Below are 21,117 nucleotides of genomic sequence, written 5' to 3' on the forward strand. Positions count from 1 at the left end.
TTTGATTTACTCAGATATAACAATAAGATAATGAAAGTTACAGTATTTGTAATAATATATTTGAAAACGTTTAAAATTTCTCGAATATTTCATTACGGTACGGGAAGTTCCAGCAATTCCTTAACGCACGATGCCATACACTACTAGTTTATTCTTAAAATCTTTTCCTTTATCTAAAATGATTGTTTACAATGAACTCTTGTATCAATTTGTCCGAATCGAAATTGTCACAACTCGCGATAAACAATATGTATTTATATTGTATATATAAATATAAATTTAGAAACAAACAAATACAATTGTCGTAGTGTGCGATAATTTATTATTGAGATGATATGCAATTTATGCTGCAAATTATGACATAGCAACTATTATCATAATAAATTTATATATACTATATGAAAAACATTTATCCATCCTTAATTCTTATCGGCGACGACGTCGAAACAGACATCATTGACCGATTATTATAATTATATACGTTATATATATATATATATATATATATATATATACATATATATCTTCTTGTATATAAAAATGGAGTTCAATAAAATGATCCGCTAAAACTCGAAAACGACTAAACCGATTTGGCCAGTCTTAGTCTTGGAAAATTCGTGCTAATCAGTCGGTTGTCGGATATTATTTATAAATCGCGTAGAAACTTTACATTTTTATTTTGAAATTTTTTGTAGAAGCGTAATTTGTATAAAACAATGGACGGTGGCTAATACGTCAAATGTCAAATCTTATTTTTCAAACTTTTTTTGAAATGTTAATATGAAAATGCACTTTTTGGCGTTGTAGCACTCTTTTTTGAAAATCATATTTTTCTCAAACACGGTGCTCTGCAAGATCTCATTTGTATAATTATATACTCATTTGTATTTATAAAACATTTTCTAGGTTATATTATTTTTTACTTATGTTATTTTAATTCAGAACCTAAATTTGGTATCGATCAAAGGGACATTTTGTCGAATAACATTTTCCCAGTTATAATTTCCCAGAATTTATCGAAAAATAGATAGTAATATATGATTGTCCGGGGTTGAAAGGGTCCAACAATATTTGAAAGTAGAGGGAAAAGCATGTATAACCGGCTATAACCTTGATTCTCATGACTTTGATATCGGGAGATAAACGGTAATCTTTGAAAATCCATAATAAAAGTATTTTTTGCGTTGGTAGTTTTTTAGCATAAGTTGAAAATGTAATTATTTTGTAAAATTTCTTAAAATTAAAATAAGACATTAAACCTGTTTGCCACCTGGCCATTCCAAGTTATTATAGACTCCGTCTATATGGTAAAAAGGTCTAAATCATAATTCATATTTTAATGGTTTTACTAGATGAATGCTATAGCATCTACGTCAAATTATTGACTATAGAAAATAATGCGGTTTCAACTGAAAAATAATCTTGCACCTTAACACGTTCGCGCCCAATAAAAGTTTGAGTAATCGTATTATCGTATTTTGATCGTTATATACTAGATGAATGCTATAGCATCCACGTTAAGTTAGAGACTAAGAAAAAAGATTCGGTTTTAACTGAAGAGTAATCTTGCACGTTAACACGTTTGCTTCCAATAAAAGTTTTAGTAGTCAGAATATCATATTTCAATCGTCGTATACTAAATGAATGCTATAGCATCCACGACAAATATTGCGCTTTTATTTTATGCAACTATGGAAAAAGGAAAAAGTTGACGCCTTTTAAAAGTTTCCGTAGTCACATTATCATATTCAAATCGTGAATGCTATAGCATCCACGTCAAGTATTGCGCTTATGACAAATTTTTGAAAGACATTAAAAAAAAACACATTTCTACAATGATGAAGTAGCTTTGGAATTTAATAATAATAATAAAAAAAAATCTCACCCACGACCTCTGGCCAAATCCGTTTTAACGATTATTACCGTTTTAACTGAACGTAGTCAGATTTGTTCGTTTGAAATGTATTATTTGTTGTGATATTATTGGATTGATTTTTAGAACATAATGTTTGCTCAAAATCAAATTGGACCTTTGTGCCTCGCTCTGCTCTGCATATATATATATAGGGTCCGCCAAATAACTTTTTTTTTGAAAATTGTATAAAAAAAAGTACTGATTTTTTTCAATTTGAAATAATAGTTTTGGTTTGTAAGAGAAATGCAAATGGCAGCCTAACTTTTAAATGGCTGCCAAAAAATCAAAATGGATGCCAAAAAATCAAAATGGATGCTAAAGATTAAAATGGCTGCAAAAGTTAGATGGCGGACCCTTTAATTTTTATTAAATTTACTTTAATTCATCGAATGTTAGTTGAAACTTTTCAAAAAGCAGGTCAAAGAGGAAATACCTAATTTATTTTCTATCTCTCCTCGCAGAAATTTGAAAATTTTGTATAAGCTCAGTAGTATTATTTACAATTATACACAAAATCCAAAATCCAAAAAGAATCTGTAAGATTTGAAACGTAATCAATAAGTCGAAAAACCAAAAAAAAGGACTTGGATTGGATTATACCATATAGAAAGTGTATAAAACTTTCAGACAAATAATAGACAATCTAATGTGGTTTATTGTTTATATAATACCTCATTGTATATAACATTCAAACAACAAACCCATATGAACTTAAAGTATTAATATTTTTGAATACCTAGAAATTGTTTATTAGAATATACCTTACTTAGCAAAACAACGTCTGCCGGGTCAGCTAGTATATACACATATATAGACATATATGTTTTTATATATAAAAATAGAGCTTGTAATTAACAATCGGTAAAACGGATTTGGCCAGTTTTGGTCTTATACGTGTTAATCCAGAGGTTGTGCAAAAGGTGAGATTTTTTTTTATCATTATTAAATTCCAAAGCTCTAACCACTAGGCCACGGTGATGCCTGTCGAGAATTATTTACTAAATTCAATCAATTCCCCCTTCGAACAAAATGCGATAACAAAATCTGTCAAAACCGTAAACAAATCCATAAATCTAATAATAGTAACAACAAACTAAATAATAAACATTATCTTAATTGTTATTATTATTATTCATATTATGGCACAGCACACAATATATATAAATAATAAATTTATCTCGAGTAAGAAAATTCCACTACAGAATTTCTTGTAAAGTTTTTTTTCTTGTGAAAGAAAAGAATGAAGTTTTTCTTGTCAATTAATTGACATGGTGAAGACGACGACAACGTCAACCTTATCAAAAGGTCAATAGAAAGATCATACATGTACATTGACAATAATATTATGAGATTGTTATAAACAACGTGACAGAATGCATTATTTTGTCAAGATAATCGACTTAGAATTTAAATTTTTTAATAGTTTTTAAAATAGTGACAAAAATATGTATAGAGTGCTTGCCATGTCGTCCGAACCTAACTCAACGGTTTTCCATACATTTTTACTTAGGCTAGGATGCGCATGGTAAGCGTTACTTTAATATTTTTGAAGTAAATCTGTACAAAATGCAACGGAAGTGCGTTACAGCAGATAAGAGTCGAGTTCCTTCGTCATTCGCACTCGATGATATCATTTCTAAACGGGTCGATTGTGATTAGTCGTCGTGTATGTGAATAGAGATCTGTCGTTGTATGCGTACCGATATCAACAAAGAAATCGACATAGATAGATGAATTAACATTTTAAAGTTACATCGTAGTACAAATCTTGATTCAATGAATAATGCCTGAATCAGAACAATATTTTACCCTGTTCCTTGAAAATAATAAAACAAATTAAACATTTGTGCCGTGTACTAAAACGTAAGTTCATTGATTAGAAATAATTTCTATATTATTCGTAGTTTCTATAAATCTTTGAAGTCATTAAAATGTCAAATATTTTTTAGGCAAGACAGATATTACAGCTGTTCAAAGAATGAGATTATATCGTCAGCAAAAAAGTAAAAATACAAGCAGTCAATTAATGCATGATAATATTAACTACATGAAGTTCTTCAAACACAATTGAATGAGGATGAGTGAATTTGCAAAAATAATATTTGTTTAGATGTTTAACATAATCCTCTGTGTGAACGAATATTATAGAATTTATTAATCAGCAATTACTTCATTTCTCTAATGAAGGTTTATTTCTAAATGCTAATTACAATGACAAACCGATCGTGTCATATTTGAAAACTAGATATAATCTACTAAAATTTAGTATAGATTATTATACACTTGCACATTGAAATTTTGAATAAAAATAGTCGAAACACAAACTAGAGTATTTTGATAATTAGCAATAAGTGAAATTGGAACATTTTTTCACATTTTCTTGAATTCCATGGAATCTTTATTCTAGACACTTTAATTTGCGTACATTAGAAAACAAGTAGATGAAATTTACCAAAATTCAGTATAAATTATTATATACACTTGCATATTGAAATTTTGAATAAAACTTGCCAAACGCAGAGTTGAGTATTTTGATAATTAGCAATAAGTGGATTTGGTACATTTTATTACATTGTGTTATATAACATGAAAATTTTATTCTGAACACTTTGATTTGTTTACATTGGAAAAAACTAGATAAAATTTACTAAGATTTGGTATAAATTGTTATATACACTTAGATATTGATATTATGAGTAGAACTAGTCGGAACGCTAACTTGAGTTATAATTAACATAAATATGTTTCTATTGAAAAATATAATTAAACATAGTTTTTGTTTTTTAAATTACAATCTAACAAATATTTGATAGAAAATTTTATCTAAATAGCTAAATCTCATTTCATATTGACAAAGTATATTATTTACAAGTGTTCATGCAACTTGCTTGACTTTAATTACATTATTGTTTTTAAATATTATAAATATTTTTAATGCTTTTATAAATATGTAATTTATAATTTGTCATTATATAAATGTGTGTAACGGTCGACACTAATAAATGTGTGCATCACGAGTGTTACCATATTACTAATAAACATTATTCAAAATTGTTATATAATGTATTTATTTTTACTTAAATGCCATCTTGTACAGTGGCAAATAAGTTTTACTTCAATCGCGTCTTAACCTTACGCGCACTCTTTTTTGGTTTATTTTATGTTTTGAACAAAACTAGATGTAAAGAGTATTTTGGCTTAAGGCAATTTGCATGAACTTCCTGAAATGCATAAATAATCGACCTAGCAAGTAATTTATAAGTGAACCGAGTTGCTGTATGGCCTTAAAACGTTGTAGATTATTCAATTTTATATAAATAATCGACTTGATCAAATAGAAGTTTAGATTCATCATTAAAATCGTCTTAAAAAAACTATTTATATATCTTACATATAAAATTCTTCTGTAATGGGGTATGAAAGGTTAATCCTCCTAAACGATTATTCGGATTTTCATAAACCTTCCTGAAGTTAAAGACATTTTTTAGGATTTTTTGATTCATAGAAATATAGTTAGATTGTAGAAATAAATGGAAAAGATTACAAAAAACCGCTTATCATTGATTGACATTGAAAATATTTGAGGCATTGTTTGACATTAAAAACAAATGAAGACTGTCATTTGCCAAACATTTTCATTCACTTATAGGCTAAGGCAATATTAAAATATAATATATTTGTAGCGGGTTGCCAACACGCATAGCGGCTTGTCAACACGCATCACATGTCTCTGGACAGATTGGCCCATATAGTGACAGCACTGAGAAAAACAAAAGGAAATTCAAGTGTCAGATCGTATTGGTTTTTGTTTCTCCCGAGTAGTTTTTGCCAAAAAAATGTATAATTCTTGAAACCTTTCTTTTCTATTATAAATAAGAAAATACCAATAACGTTTTATTAATGATCAGTATGACAACACATAGTGTCGTGGATATTAATCATATATAAAATAAACGAAATATAAATAATATTTTATGAAATTTATCATTGTCTATCATTTTGGTATTTAATATGGACCACACCTCCATATTTTGGTGACCCCGAGAGTGAACAAGTAACACACATTTCGCAAGAAGGTAAGAAGATCAAGACATTTTTAGAAGTAAAAAATAAATTGAAGTCTCAAGAATAGAATTTTTAAGAATATTAATAATTAACATAAATGGCTCACAACTGCCATAATTCGTAGAGCATTCTAAGCATACAACTGAGACTCCAACCACGCACTTCAAGATCAATAACAACACGTGCTCAATAAATCACTTATTATCCTGGTAAATAAGTCGATTATAAGCACCATGGCAACAGACAGGGAACATCAAACCAATTTGGCAACCGCCACATACAATCAACCGCTAACTCACCAGCGAAGGGCCACATACACTCAACCGCTAACTCACCAGCGAAGTGTCAAATATACTCAGCCGCTAACTCACCAGCGAAGGGCCACATCTACTCAACCGCTAACTCACCAGCGAAGGGCCACGTAAGCAATCAACAAACTCAACAAGCCAACACGGCATTCAAAACGGCCACGGCCACAAACAAATAAAATTTATCACACAATCTCAACCAAAAGAAATTTACAAGGAAGTTCAAGAATGGCAGTCAGAGATACGAAACAATCTTTTTCATTAGGGCGGAGTGATATAGCTGGTTGTCAACACACATCGCGGCTCGTCAACACGCATCACATGTTACTGGACAGATTGGCCCATATAGTGACAGCACTGAGAAAAACAAAAGGAAATTCAAGTGTCAGATCGTACTTGGTTTTTGTTTCTCCCGAGTAGTTTTTGCCAAAAAAATGTATAATTCTTGAAACCTTTCTTTTCTATTATAAATAAGAAAATACCAATAACGTTTTATTAATGATCAGTATGACAACACATAGTGTCGTGGATATTAATCATATATAAAATAAACGAAATATAAATAATATTTTATGAAATTTATTATGACTGCATTTTGGTATTTCTACAATATGGAGCACGCCTCCATATTGGAGGTGTAGTAGTCCTCCATATTAATACCAATATTATCCAAATTGTAGTAATAATAAATTCCATAAAATATTATTTATATTTGATTTATTTTATATATGATTAATATCCACGACACTATGTGTTGTCATATTTATCGTTAATAAAACGTTATTGGTATTTTCTTATTTATAATTGAAAAGAAAGGTTTCAAGAATTATACATTTTAGCAAATTCGACTAGGGAGAGACAAAAGCCGTGTCCGATCTGACACTTGAATTTCCTTTTGTTTTTCTCAGTGCTGTCACTATATGGGCCAATCTGTCCAGAGACATGTGATGCGTGTTGACAAGCCGCTATGCGTGTTGGCAACCCGATCAGATCGTCAGCGACGGCAGCTAGAATACATATCACAGTTTTCCACTGATATTATATATGTGAAGGGTGATCAGAACGTTGTTGCTGATGCGTTGTCCAGGATCAATGCCATTCAAATGCCATCAAAGCTAACCGAAGAGGAAATTTCGCAAGAACAGAGTAAGGACGTTGAAATGCAAACTATATTGAACGGCAACACCTCTATTAATCTTCAAAAATTGACATTAGGGGGGTATCCAGTTTATTGCAACAAGCAAGATAATTGTGTGAAGCCCTACCTTCCACAAAGTCTTCGCAGAATTGCTTTAGACATTGTACATGGAAATGCACACCCAAGCATAAGGATTACTTCAAGGGAGTTGCGAAGAAGGTATGTGTGGCCTGGGATTGGTAAAGACGTCACCATGTGGGCACGTCAATGCATTCCTTGCCAAAAATCCAAAATTCATAAACATAATCACCTCACTCCTATCCATATTCCTATTCCTGAAAACAGATTTTCGCATATTCACATTGACATAATCAAATTACCGAATATTAATGGATATCCTTATTGCCTAACAATCATCGACAGATTTACAAGGTGGCCAGAAGCTGTTCCTCTAAAGGACATTTCTGCAGACACGATTGTCCAAGCCCTATTTTCAAACTGGATATCAAGATTTGGTACACCATGTGTGATAACATCCGACCAAGGATGCCAGTTTGAATCAGCTATATTCAAATCACTAATGAATGCAATAGGTGCTAAGAAAATACGGACAACGGCATATCACCCTCAGTCCAATGGTCTAGTTGAACGCTGGCATAGAACTCTGAAAGCAGCTTTAATGTGCTCTCCTGAGCCTTGGATCGAAGTATTACCTGTAGTCTTACTAGGTTTACGTTCTTCATACAAAGAAGACCTTAAAGCATCTCCTGCTGAGATGGTTTATGGAACCACATTAAGACTACCAGGCGAGTTTTTCACAACTAAAGAACTGTCATCCGATCCACAAGCATTTCTGGACTACCACAGAAGAATAATGCGGGATATTAAACCTACAGCCACAGCTCATCATAATAAAGCCAATATGTTTGTGCTTAAGGACATAAATACATGCACTCATGTATTTGTAAGATCTGATCATATTAGAAAACCACTTGAGCCTCCATATAGTGGACCATATGAAATTATAGAAAGAATTTCAGACAAAGTGTTCAAAATTTCTATGGATGGTACTGATAAGAACATATCGGTTGACAGACTAAAACCAGCATACACAGTTAAAATAGATAACAGTCAACCAAGCTCATCTCAAGAATTTAAATCACATAACTTGGAGTTATCGATTGACCCTCCAAAAAAGATGAAACCTAAAAAAGTCTCCTTCAAATTTTAATAATCAAATTCATTTATTTTTACCGGATACCTCTTTTTCTTTTGAAGGGGAGTTATATGGCGGAATGAACACCATATGAAGTTGAAGGACGTCAATTGATGACAATGGCGGAATGAGCACCATATGACAGATGTCAGTTGAATAACGTCAATTGATGACAAAACTAAATTATATTGGGCTACGTTGATTCGGATCTGGCATCAAGCAAGCTATAACGATCTGATTATTGTTTTTATACGATCGAATATTATTGTCGCGCTTTTTAAAACGATCGAAAATATTGTATCGAGTTTTTTGCCAACGAGCGTTTTCTCGTGATCGAAATTTAGATTTGATTTAATGTAATATCAACATCTTTATCAATTGAGACATTAATAAACAGTCATTATCGAGTTGAAATAAAATTATTGCGATTTCATTCAAGAATTAATTAATGAATAATATATGGCCCACCAGCGCCATATATTCATGATTATGAATAAGTATAAATGTAATGTCTACATTATTATTGCCGAAAAGCAGCTGAGATGTGCCAAAAATTAAAATAATATAATAAGGTAGAGTCAACATCGTATATTACAAATTCTGACAAAATCAGAATTAATGCCGGGTGTGGTGAAGGAGTGCAAATTTTCTTTTCTGAGATTAAAATTATCATATTTCCAAAATATCAAGCAAATTCGAGCACAGTAAAAAAATTCACAGGGCACACGCTTTTTCCTTCTCCATTTACTGAAATAATTTTGTTGATCGTAGGTTGAATAGAGTACATGTGAACAAGATTTGACAAATTAATTCACTTTAATAATGAACTCATGTAATAATGTATATTGAATTATTAGTGAGAAAAATGTAATTTAGATATTAATATTACTAAAAGCCAGTTAAAGTAACGAAATTATAAAAAGTATAGGCAACGTTATTGAAGCAATTATTTTGGGTAGAAACATTCAAGGTGATATTGTACCTTTACCGCGAATGCTGTATATTAATTCGTTCTGAATTTGTTATAACTTTTAAAAGACTTCAATTTTCAACACGAGTACTTTTTCAATGACCATAAATCACAAAGGCAGACGATAAACAAAAAATGATTTATTCATACATCCACATCTACATAATATTGTATAACCTTTGGAATTAAAATAAATTGAGCTATTGGAAATAAATTTGTACTCTAAATTGCAGTGTATAATTTTTGATATACAATTTTATTGAGCATGTTTTAATATTTGTTAAAGGGATAATTAAAGTGTTAACTGTGGGAATTGAGAACAATCATTTCATTTGAAACAGTTCTACATTTAACATCACTCATATAATGGTGTAAATAGTAATTCGAAAAACAATGATTATTATTTTTAACTGAACGGTAAATATTATTATAAGATGTTAAAAAAATGTAGATGTGGATACAGAACGTCTGTCGAGTCATCTAGTGTATATATATATATATATATATATATATATATATATATATGAAAAATATATAATTATTTATTCATATAAATAAATAATATTCTTTAATAAAAAAAACTAAAATTTCCACTTACCTTTTCAGAAGCTGCTACCACATCATCTGCCACACATCTACCACGAATGCTAATGATTGTTTTTTTCCTCCTGGCGAATCAAAATTTGCCAAAAAAATGATGAAATGGATGAAATGAATGGAAAACTGGAATGGAATTAAAAAAAGAAGTTTAGGAATAGATTTATGATGAATGAATTTGAAATTTGAAACATATGAAGAAAGATATTACATCGGAGACTGATAATTCTAAGAAAGACATTGTTTAATATCAAATTTTATTAAAAAACTAGTTTTATATAAAATGAATCTTACATTATTAGTTTATAATTAGCTTAGTTTTAGGGACGCCTTCATATTAATTTTTTGTATCAAAAAATTTAATTTTTTATACATTCATATATCATTGATGGAAAAACTACTGTAAATAGTTTTTAAGTTGTACTGAAGTTTTTGAATAAAATTTTATACAATTGAAGAAATAGACAGTGTTTATATTTATTGATATATATATATATATATATATATATATATATATATATATATACACCTAAGTCTGCTTTTACACGGTAGATTAGTTCCAGAAGAAGCCGTGTAAAAAAAAATGTGTAAAAAAAGACGTTGATCTAATACAAAAATGGGTGATTTGTTCCTAATCTTTAAAACCTATTAAAATTAGTGAAAAAAAAATAAAATTTCAAATCGTGCTAAATGGAATAAAATCGTGTAAAAAAAATTAAAAATATTCAATTTTCAAACCGTGTACAAAAAGACCGTGTAAAAACAGACTTAGGTGTATATATATTAGGGTGGTCCTTAAAATGGTCATTTTCGAATTTTCTTGCTTCTAAGGGCTCAAATGGTTCCAACTTGATAAAAATCAATTCTTTGAAAGTTTTAGCTCTTAATATTATCTTTTAGATAGTGCGCAATTCAATCAAACTTCGTATGGTAATAGCATAAAAAAAAAATTTGAAAATTAAAAAAAAAAATTTTAAATGAATGAAAAGTGAAAATTCGTGTCATTTTTTATTGAAACTCATGCTATAGTTCATAGCTCATTGCTCAAATAGTTCATGCTATTTTCATACTAAACTTTCAGAGAATTGTTTTTTGTCTATTTGGAACCATTTGAGCCCTTGGGAGCAAGGAAATTCGAAAATGTCCATATTAAGGACCACCCTAATATATATATATATATATATATATATATATATATTTGAATAGTTTTGAATTTGACGTTGATATATATGTTTAATTTGAGTTTAAAATTCGGGCGTAACATCAATAAAAATAGTATGAGAGTTTTTTAAAAGTTTATTTATTTAAAATCCATACGTTTCGGCTAGCATCTTAGCCATTATTCAGTGGTAATCAAATTAACTATAAAAATTGAAATTAAATAAGTTATATGTAAGAAATTTCATAGAAAAACAATAATAATAATAATAATAAAACACTTACAATTTTGTATCCTAGTATACTTTTAAAAAACTCTCATACTATTTTTATTGATGTTACGCCCAAATTTTAAACTCAAATTAAATATATATATAAATATGTATATATATATATATATATATATATATATACATATATATATAGTATTAGATGAATTTTATATTGATAAAAACTATCAAAATGATTTTAACCAATTAACTTATTTTTGACCAGAAAATTCCAAAACTATTCAAAACTGTTTTTAAAGAATATTATTAATATTAATTTAGACACACCTTTAATACAAATCATTTTGCATAAAACAAAAAATGTTGACCTTCAAAAAATTGGCAGAATCTTAATTATTTAAATTCTTATTTAGTATTGAAATATTTTTACATTTAGAAAACAACTTAATTAAAAACAAATTAGAGCATTTAATTAAATAACAATAATTTCTTTTTCTTTTTTAATAAATGTCTAATTTAAATGAATTTCTTCTTTTTTATAAATGTCTAATTAAAATGATTTTCTTCTAAGGACATTCAAGTTTTTAAGTATTTTTTGATTATTATGAAACCTTTTTAATATATTTAAATATATACTAAAATTACTCTTTCAACATTACCACTATATTATAATTAAAAGATAAATTATTAAAATTAAATAACAGGCTTTTGGAAAACTTATGTAATGCTTCAAATTTAAAAATAATGTTTTAATAAATGAATTATTAATAATTATATTAGGGTGGTCCTTAATATGGGCATTTTCGGAAACAATTCTCTGAAAGATTTTAGCTCTTAATATTGTCTTTTAGATAGTGTGCATTTCAATCAAACTTCGTATGGAAATAGCATGAAAAAAAATTTGAAAATTAAAAAAAAAATTTTTAGGTATAACTTAGCGACAAATGAATTAAAAGTGAAAATTGAAAATTGTCATTTTTTATTAAAAATTCGACACTCTGCAAAATTTTTGATGATTTTTTCATGCTATTTCCATACAAATCTTTGATTGAATTGCGCTCTATCTAAAAGACAATATTAAGAGCTAAAACTTTGAGAGAATTGTTTTTTTATCTATTTGGAATCATTGGAGCCCCTGGGAGCAAGGAAATTCGAAAATGACCATATTAAGGACCACCCTAATATATATATATATATATATATATATATATATATATAAAGCGAGAGGTTTTTCTTCAGATGGTGAAATAATATAATAAAATTGTTTCTTGGGCATCCATCCAGTAATTAAAAAACAGTTTTAATGAAAAATGTTTTTATTTTAAGAACATACGTTTCGGGTCTTGATTTGATCCATCGTGCATACAAATAAATTTTGAAAAACAACACAAAAACACAAAAATTGCACGAAAAAATAAATAAATGTGAAATAAAAAATTGATGAAACGTCGAGTTATGAAAAATTAAAAAAAAAATATTGTAAAATTAAAATAAATGATATATTTTATTATAAAAAAGCTTATTCCAAACAAACATGTTGTTAGTTTGGAAATTGTATTACTCATTACTTTACTTTTTTTATTCATTGCTTTCATTACTTTTTTATTTCACATTTATTCATTTTTTCGTGCAATTTTCGTGTTTTTGTGTTGTTTTTCAAAATTTATTTGTATGCACTGAAGATGGGTCAAATCAAGACCTGAAACGTATGTTCTTAAAATAAAAAAATTTTACATTAAAACTGTTTTTTAATTACTGGATTACTGGATATATATATATATATATATATATATAATAAATAGTCAACAAATAAGTAAAAAAGTAGAATAAACAGTATTAAAGTTACATAAGAATAAAAAGATAAAATCAGAGTTACATAAGAATTCCACTTGCCTGTAATCTACCACACATCCTCCTGCACATTTTCCTTAATTCACATCACAACCAACTGCAACAAAATAACAAAACAAATTACCAAATCATCAAAACCTTTCAATCAATCATTACCACTCACCTTATACTAAATAATTATAATTTCTATCAAATCATTCCGATATATTTTGGGCAGCAGCCACCAGTGTGTCGTGTATTTCCTTAGCATAACTTATTTGTGACCTGACAGTCGACAGATATTGTGGATACGAAATGGCAGCTTGTTCGGGCTGAGGTGGAGGTAAAGGCTCCACACGAGTTGCAGCCACTGGTAAAGGTAAGTACTGGTGTGCGGATGCTGATTGGCTCAGACATTGGATGGAAGTTTTCTGAAAAGGAAATAGATATAAATATATATATATATATATATATATATATAAATATATATATATATAAATCTCGTGTCACGATGTTGGTTTGCGATGGACGCCCAAACTGCTGAACCGATTTTAAATTTTATTGGCTCATCGTGTGCAATATATATCCAACTTAGGTATAAAAATTTGAAAAGTAATTTGAAATATAAATATATAATTTTATAAATTCTAAAAATTTTGACAAAAATGACCAAAAAAAAAACAAAACACTAAATGGACAGTCAAAATTTAAGGAAATTTCGATATATAATTTTGAAAAAAAAAATTTGACATTTCAAAAAATAAAATTCAAAACATGTACATATATATAAATATCCACATTAAATCCAAATTTGATGAAATGCTATATTCAAAATCACTGTTTATATTTTAAATCTAATTAAAATCAAAGCTTAAAAAATTGAATAAATTGACATGTAAAACAAATTAATGTCATTTGTCAGTATTTATAAAAATAATTATATAAATAGATTTACGATTTTAGATTTAATTTGATTAGCTTACCAAATTATTCCGGAAACCAAACTTCATCAAAACATTATAGATCAGAGATCACAATAAAAAAAGGGCATATTGAATTTAAAATTTAATCATAAACAAAATTTTGACATTTCACAAAAAAATGTTTAACGACTTATTTCAATAAGAAGCAAATAAATTAATTATTCCATGTTATGTTATAGGCAATATTGTCAAGCAAATTATAGATACAAAACATTATTGTAAAATAAATATTATCATATATTAAATTTCGACCAAGAAGGAAATATTTTGACATTTATAAATTTAGTGCATATTGGATATATGAAATTGACATTCACTATTTTTGAATTGAATGCAAATGTATAAAATCAAATATTTATATTAAAAATTGTATATTTAGATAAAGATACTGCGTTGATTTAGACTAAAATTAATTTATTCTTTATTTAAAAAAAAATTGACAAACAAAATTAAAATAAACAAAACACTATGATGCGTTGGAATTATTTATCGGAGTGTGAAGAAATTTGTGTAATTAAAATATAATATTATTAATATATCAGTTGAGATATATTTTGATTGTCATCGCAAATGCTAATTTTACAGGAAATTGTAACCTCTTACATGGAATAGTACAATCTGAGGGTATCATTGGAATCTGACAAAAACAAACTAGACAAACTAAATATTATATCATATTATATTAAATATCGATGCAAAAGAAAATATTTCGACAGTTATAATTAATTTGAAATAAAATGCAAATGTCAGAAATCAGATCTTTATGTAAAAAAATATTCATTTCCACAATATTCCTGTGTTGATTTAGCCAAACTTATGAATTTAACAATTATATAATTATTCATTGATGACTTAAAATAATTATTAATTTATTAACAAATAAATAATATTGAAAGAAAATTTCATTGACATATATGACATGACAAAGTATAATAAACAAAAAACTATGATGCGAGTGAATTAATTTTTGAATTATGAAATGTCAAATAATTTTGAAAATATTAACAAGTTTTTAACTATTTGTCAAAGAATCAGAGTCCAAATCTATTAAACATTTGATTTTTGGCACTTTTAATAAATTTTTATCAATTTAGGCATATTTTTTGTGGCAAAACAATGTTTGCCGGGTTAGCTAGTATATATATATATATATATATATATATATATATATATATAAATTAACTTACCAAATGTAATTCGATTTGATCACACTTTGAATAAAAGTCTTCAATGCATTTATCAAACCGAGTATCATCATCAATTGTGGACTTTCTGTAAAATAAAATAACCATTATTTATTTAAAATATTCACATTTAGAAATTTATTTAAACTATTGCATTATACTTACACCATTCCTGTGTCAAGTTGGTGATTCTTATGTAAGACTTGTGCTGCTGTTTTTAAGGTAACCTGAGATAAAAAACAAAAATCAACTTCATAATTAAAAAAGACACAAAAGACTAATACTAAATTTTACTACTAATACTAAATCAAAGAGTCCTTTATCATCTTACCGAAAGTGATTCCCTCAGCGGTCCAATCAAAGACTTGACCTTCGATATATTATCCAGCTTATCGGCAGGTGGAACTTGAGCATTCTGCTGCTGCTGCTGTTGCTGTTGTTGCTGTTGCTGCTGCATAGCATGTTGCTGTTGCATTGTTGAGGAGAAGGTTGCTGATAATACCTTGAGGTACTCCGACACCTCCGGACCAACAGGCACACCTCCAGGTCCAACAGGTACACCTCCTGGTCCTACAGGGACTCCTCCAGGACCCGACTTGGACTCCTGGCATTCCATTGGGTTTACTGGGACCCCACGCCTTGTTGGGGCACCGTGCATGTTCATATTCATCATGGTAATGGAATCTGGGTGAAACTAACTTGTGCACTATTTATAATAGATGGTAAAGATTAAGTTTATGATAATTTAAGGAACCGATGGGTAATTTTTAACAAGATTTGGTTTATTTAATGTTTTTTACACAATTCTACTCAATGCGCGTCTTTAACTAGAATGTCTGACATTTCACGCAATGGTGTTTGTGAACAGTGTGAAGTTGGCTACGTTCAATTCACAACTATGTTTAAATTTATGGCGCCAAGTTGAAATTTAAATTTGACAAAGTTTATATATGTGTAAATATATATAAATTTATAACAAATTTATTATGAAAGTCTTAAAAAACAAGCGAATACAAATTTAATAAAATAATGGAAATTATTTAGTATAACTATGAAAAATGTAACTTTAAGTGAATATTGTGAGTAAAAGTTTCATAGGACTTCACATTCTTCAAGTTAAGGCGCCAAGTTTTGAAATTTAAATTTGACAAAGCCAGTTTGAAATTTAAATTTGACAAAGTTATACATGTATATATATATATATATATATTATATATATATAAATATATATATATATATAAATTTATAACAAATTTATTATGAGTCTTAAAGAAAAAACAGGAAAATACAAATTCTAATAAATAATGGAAAATTATTTAGTATTAACTATGAAAAATGTAACTTAAAGTGAATATTGTGAGTAAAAGTTTCATAGAAAATATTAATAAAGGAAAATAATTCATTAAATTTTGTAAATTTATAAAAATCAAATAGACTGTAAAACTTGTAAAGTAGTGGAAATTTTATAGAAGAATTTGGGAAATTGGAAAATTATTCATTAGACATAAAAATTTGTAAAAATAGAGTGTCACTGTTTAAAAAGCTCTTCAGGACGCACCGTTTGTATTAAAATCTTGTAATTTTAGTATGTTGTTACTAAATATGTGTACTAAGTATAAAAAATACCAAAAAGTTAGTTTTCTTAATAAAAAGTATGAAATATTTGCGATTAACTGAATAAAGTACGTAAAGTGGTGTTGTAAACACAATGTTACTATTCAACGAGCTCTTCAGGACGCACCGTTTGTATTACAACCTTGTAATTTTATATGTTGTTACTAAATGTATGTACTAAATATAAAAAATACTAAAATATATGCTTTACTAATAAGAAGTGTGAAATATTTGCGACTAACTGTATAAAGTACGTAACGTGCTCTTGTAAACACAATGTTACTATTCAACGAGCTATTCAGGACGCACCGTTTGTACTACAACGTTGTAATTCAAGTATGCTGTTACTAAATGTATGTACTAAATATAAAAAATACTAAAATATATGCTTTACTAATAAGAAGTGTGAAATATTTGCGACTAACTGAATAAAGGACGTAAAGAGCTCTTGCAAACACAATGTTACTATTCAACGAGCTATTCAGGACGCACCGTTTGGACTACAACTTGTATTTCAAGTATGTTGCTACTAAATATGTGTACTAAATATAAAAAATATGAAATTAATATATTTTAGAAGAAAATTACAAGTTATCTATTAAGCATACGTTACGAAATTCAATTATAAATTAAAATCCCTTATAAATTTAAATTCAACATTTTAATATTTATTTTATAATTCCTTCGATTTGACAATACTATTTGACTTATATTAATATTATTTAATAATAATTACTATTAAAACCTTTTTCCATCTCAAAGGGCTTTCTCGTTAACAGTAAATTCATTTTATTTATATTATTTTTAATAATATAATAACAGTATTGAGGTTGATGAATTATTTTGAACACATAGAAATCAGATTATTTCGATTCGATGAGAATGAGGATTAATTATTAAAGAGAAATATAAAAATATCTTATATATAATATATATATATATATATATATATATATATATATATATATTTGTATCTAAATGCTAAATATTTTATTTAAATTTACCTCGTTTTTCTTCGATATATTTTCGTTGATATAAATTTATTAATAATATTAATAATATTAATATATATTCATATTATATATATAATTATTAAAAACAAAATAGGTATTGCCTCATCCACATCCAAAATGAAAATATTAAAAATTTATATATATAATATATTTTTTTATAAAGCTTGTTCTTATTCTTAATTTATAGAATTTAACATACGTTCAATATATTTGATATTGATTTATAATTTTTTATTGATTGATTTACTTAATTAATAATTTATACGTTAACGAATTAAAAATAAATTCATTCAGCAAAATAGAATAAAATTTTATATATTTATAAACTAACTAAAAATAACAACCGTTTTTTTAAATTATAATTTACATTCGATAAATATTTTGTAATTAAATATTTTATAAATTAGTAATATTTATAATAAATATTTATGAATCAATTATATTTATTTAGGATTTTATCAAATTTACGTTATATATTCTTTGAAGATGGAACTGTGTTTATATTTATAAAACCAATTTTATCAATGTCTGAAGAATATTTATAAATAATTATAAAAAATAGATAATGATAGACTAATGTTACTAGATTAAATATACTAAAAATAATTTATGTTCTATTTTGTTTGTTATTTTAATAATTATATATTTTAATATAATTGACGTTGTTATAAAAAAATATTAAATAAAATATGTAGTTTATATAATATTTTATAACGGTTTCCCTAATTTACTTTGGAATATCTTACATAACTTCAAAAGCACTCTCGATTTATATAAATGATGTATTTTAAGAATTTGTTTGCAATGAAATTATTAATAATGTTGTCGAACATTATAATGCCCTACAGCAACTCAGTATTCTCAAAAATTGCATACTAAAATTTCTGCATCCTACATGCATCAAAAAATGCATTTTCTTCGAAAAACTTGTATAACTCCAAAACCATTCGATTTATACAAAAGATGTATTAGAGAGATTTGTTCAAAATTAAATGGACTACAATATTGTCTAACATCATGATGCCCTACAACAACTCAGTATTCTCAAAAATTGCATACTAAAATTTCTGCATCCTATGTGTATCAAAAAATGCATCTCTTTCGACTTGTATAACTCCAAAACCATTCGATTTATACAAAAGATGTATTAGAGAGATTTGTTCAAAATTAAATAATGTACAATATTGTCTAACATCATGATGCCCTAAAACAACTTGGTATATTCATAAACCACGATCTAAGTTACTATTTCTTCACATTTATCGTTAAGAGCGTCAATTTCAAATATCTTACGTAAGTCCGAAACCACTCGTTTAGTATGAATGATGTATTAGGGAAATATATTCGTACTTAAATAATCTATAATATTGTCTAACATAATAAAACCCTACAGCAACTCTGTATACTCAAAAATCACGTCATTTCAATTTTTTATAATCCACAGTTCCACCTTATAACAAATTATTTAACAAAAATAAATAATTTACCAATAAATAATTTTTTGAGTAAAATTTTCGACCCACGCACCTACTAATAATCTTTTTATCTACATATAATTTATCTATTTTTTTTCAAGTGTCTTACACTTTCATTTAAAATTCATACCCGAGTTTTGAACTTCTTACACATCTATAAATAAATAACATTTAATAATAATAATAATATTAATACGATTATTAATTAGTTAATTATTTTACAAGCTTTGTTTTTGTCTCTTGATTGCTTATTTTGTTACTTAGAATGATTTCATCAGCGTTTATAATTTTTTTTTGAACGACATTTATTTATTAATTTGATATAAGAAGTGTACTAACATTAAAAAGCCGTCGAGATAAACAGTTATCAGTAATTGTTACTAATTATTATTAATTAATTATTATTAATTATACGAGCTTTTAGCTATCAGAAGATTTTTTGGAACTAAATTGGATGTAGGAGTAATTTCTGCTGCAAAAGAAAGGTTGTTTTTAGGGAATGCAATACCGATGGAAAATTTCAATACCGGTATTTCGGTAATTTTTCATTTTAAAAACGGAATACCGGTAAATTACCGGTATTTTTATTATCTTAAACAAACGTAAACAAATTTCAAAGTTACTAGTACAAATATTTAAAAATGTATATACAACTACAGCTATATTCAACTAAACAATAAAATAAAACAATAAGTTTATTTTTTTAAATAATAATTTAACAAAATTATATCAAATTTAATTAATTCATCATCACTATCGAGTATATTGAGTACTTTTCTCCAAAAACAAACTTATGAGTAAGAAAGAACCAAAAAACTCATAAAGATCATATTACATTATTATAATAAAAGTATTGTCTGTATCCGATGTGTTAAATTAGCATAATCTCCAATATTTTAAAAAAATAATAATTCTACACTAATTTAAGATCGGATACTTTGTCGAGATAAATAATAAGTTACCATAATTGTTGAGTATTGTTATTTAAAACAATGTGATTCTTCTATAGTATTTCCAAATTTCGAAACGTTTTCGAAAAATAATATTTTATAATTGTAATAAGAAGCAAAAATATTTAGTAATTATCATAATTATTATGTATAAAGTTAGAAAAAAATAAAGCTTACGCAGGGGTAATGATATAAAATATATGATGTATGATATAAAATATTTTGGCGCAATATGGGGGGGCGATACATGTAACAAGAAAAAAAAAATCGATTTTTTTTTTTTTCATAAATCGTTACAATAACATCTCAAAAATATTCCTGTAAATATTCAAAACAAAATTATCATTATTTATACAATAAAAACTCATTTAAGTGCCACGCCTCAACTCGACGCTTGAGTGCTATTTACTCTTATCTGTTTCTATGTGTCAAAACTTTAAACGCGTTTTTCTCAAAACGACATTTTTGAAA

The 21,117-nt window shown here is 27.2% G+C and overlaps 2 protein-coding genes across 2 annotated transcripts in view; both read right to left on the reverse strand.

Moving 5' to 3' along the window:
- The window catches only part of LOC113389807 (2-hydroxyacylsphingosine 1-beta-galactosyltransferase-like), an 84,624-nt gene extending 74,325 nt beyond the window's left edge, over positions 1-10,299 (reverse strand). The window contains 1 exon segment of the mRNA XM_026626814.1: positions 10,211-10,299. The gene's annotated coding sequence lies outside the window, so the exon portion shown is untranslated.
- A 3,343-nt stretch (positions 10,300-13,642) lies between these two features.
- LOC113389119 (mediator of RNA polymerase II transcription subunit 29-like) lies at positions 13,643-16,069 on the reverse strand. The gene is made up of 4 exons (XM_026626172.1): positions 15,926-16,069; positions 15,760-15,821; positions 15,598-15,682; positions 13,643-13,858 (listed from the first exon to the last, which is right to left on the reverse strand). Exons 1-4 carry the CDS (start codon positions 16,067-16,069, stop codon positions 13,643-13,645), a joined length of 507 nt encoding a protein of 168 aa, XP_026481957.1.
- Positions 16,070-21,117: the final 5,048 nt, after the last annotated feature.

This window comes from Ctenocephalides felis, unplaced genomic scaffold, assembly GCF_003426905.1.
Source record: "Ctenocephalides felis isolate EL2017-DRISC unplaced genomic scaffold, ASM342690v1 CF-g0.4_SCAFFOLD_03573, whole genome shotgun sequence".
Lineage (NCBI taxonomy): Eukaryota > Metazoa > Arthropoda > Insecta > Siphonaptera > Pulicidae > Ctenocephalides > Ctenocephalides felis.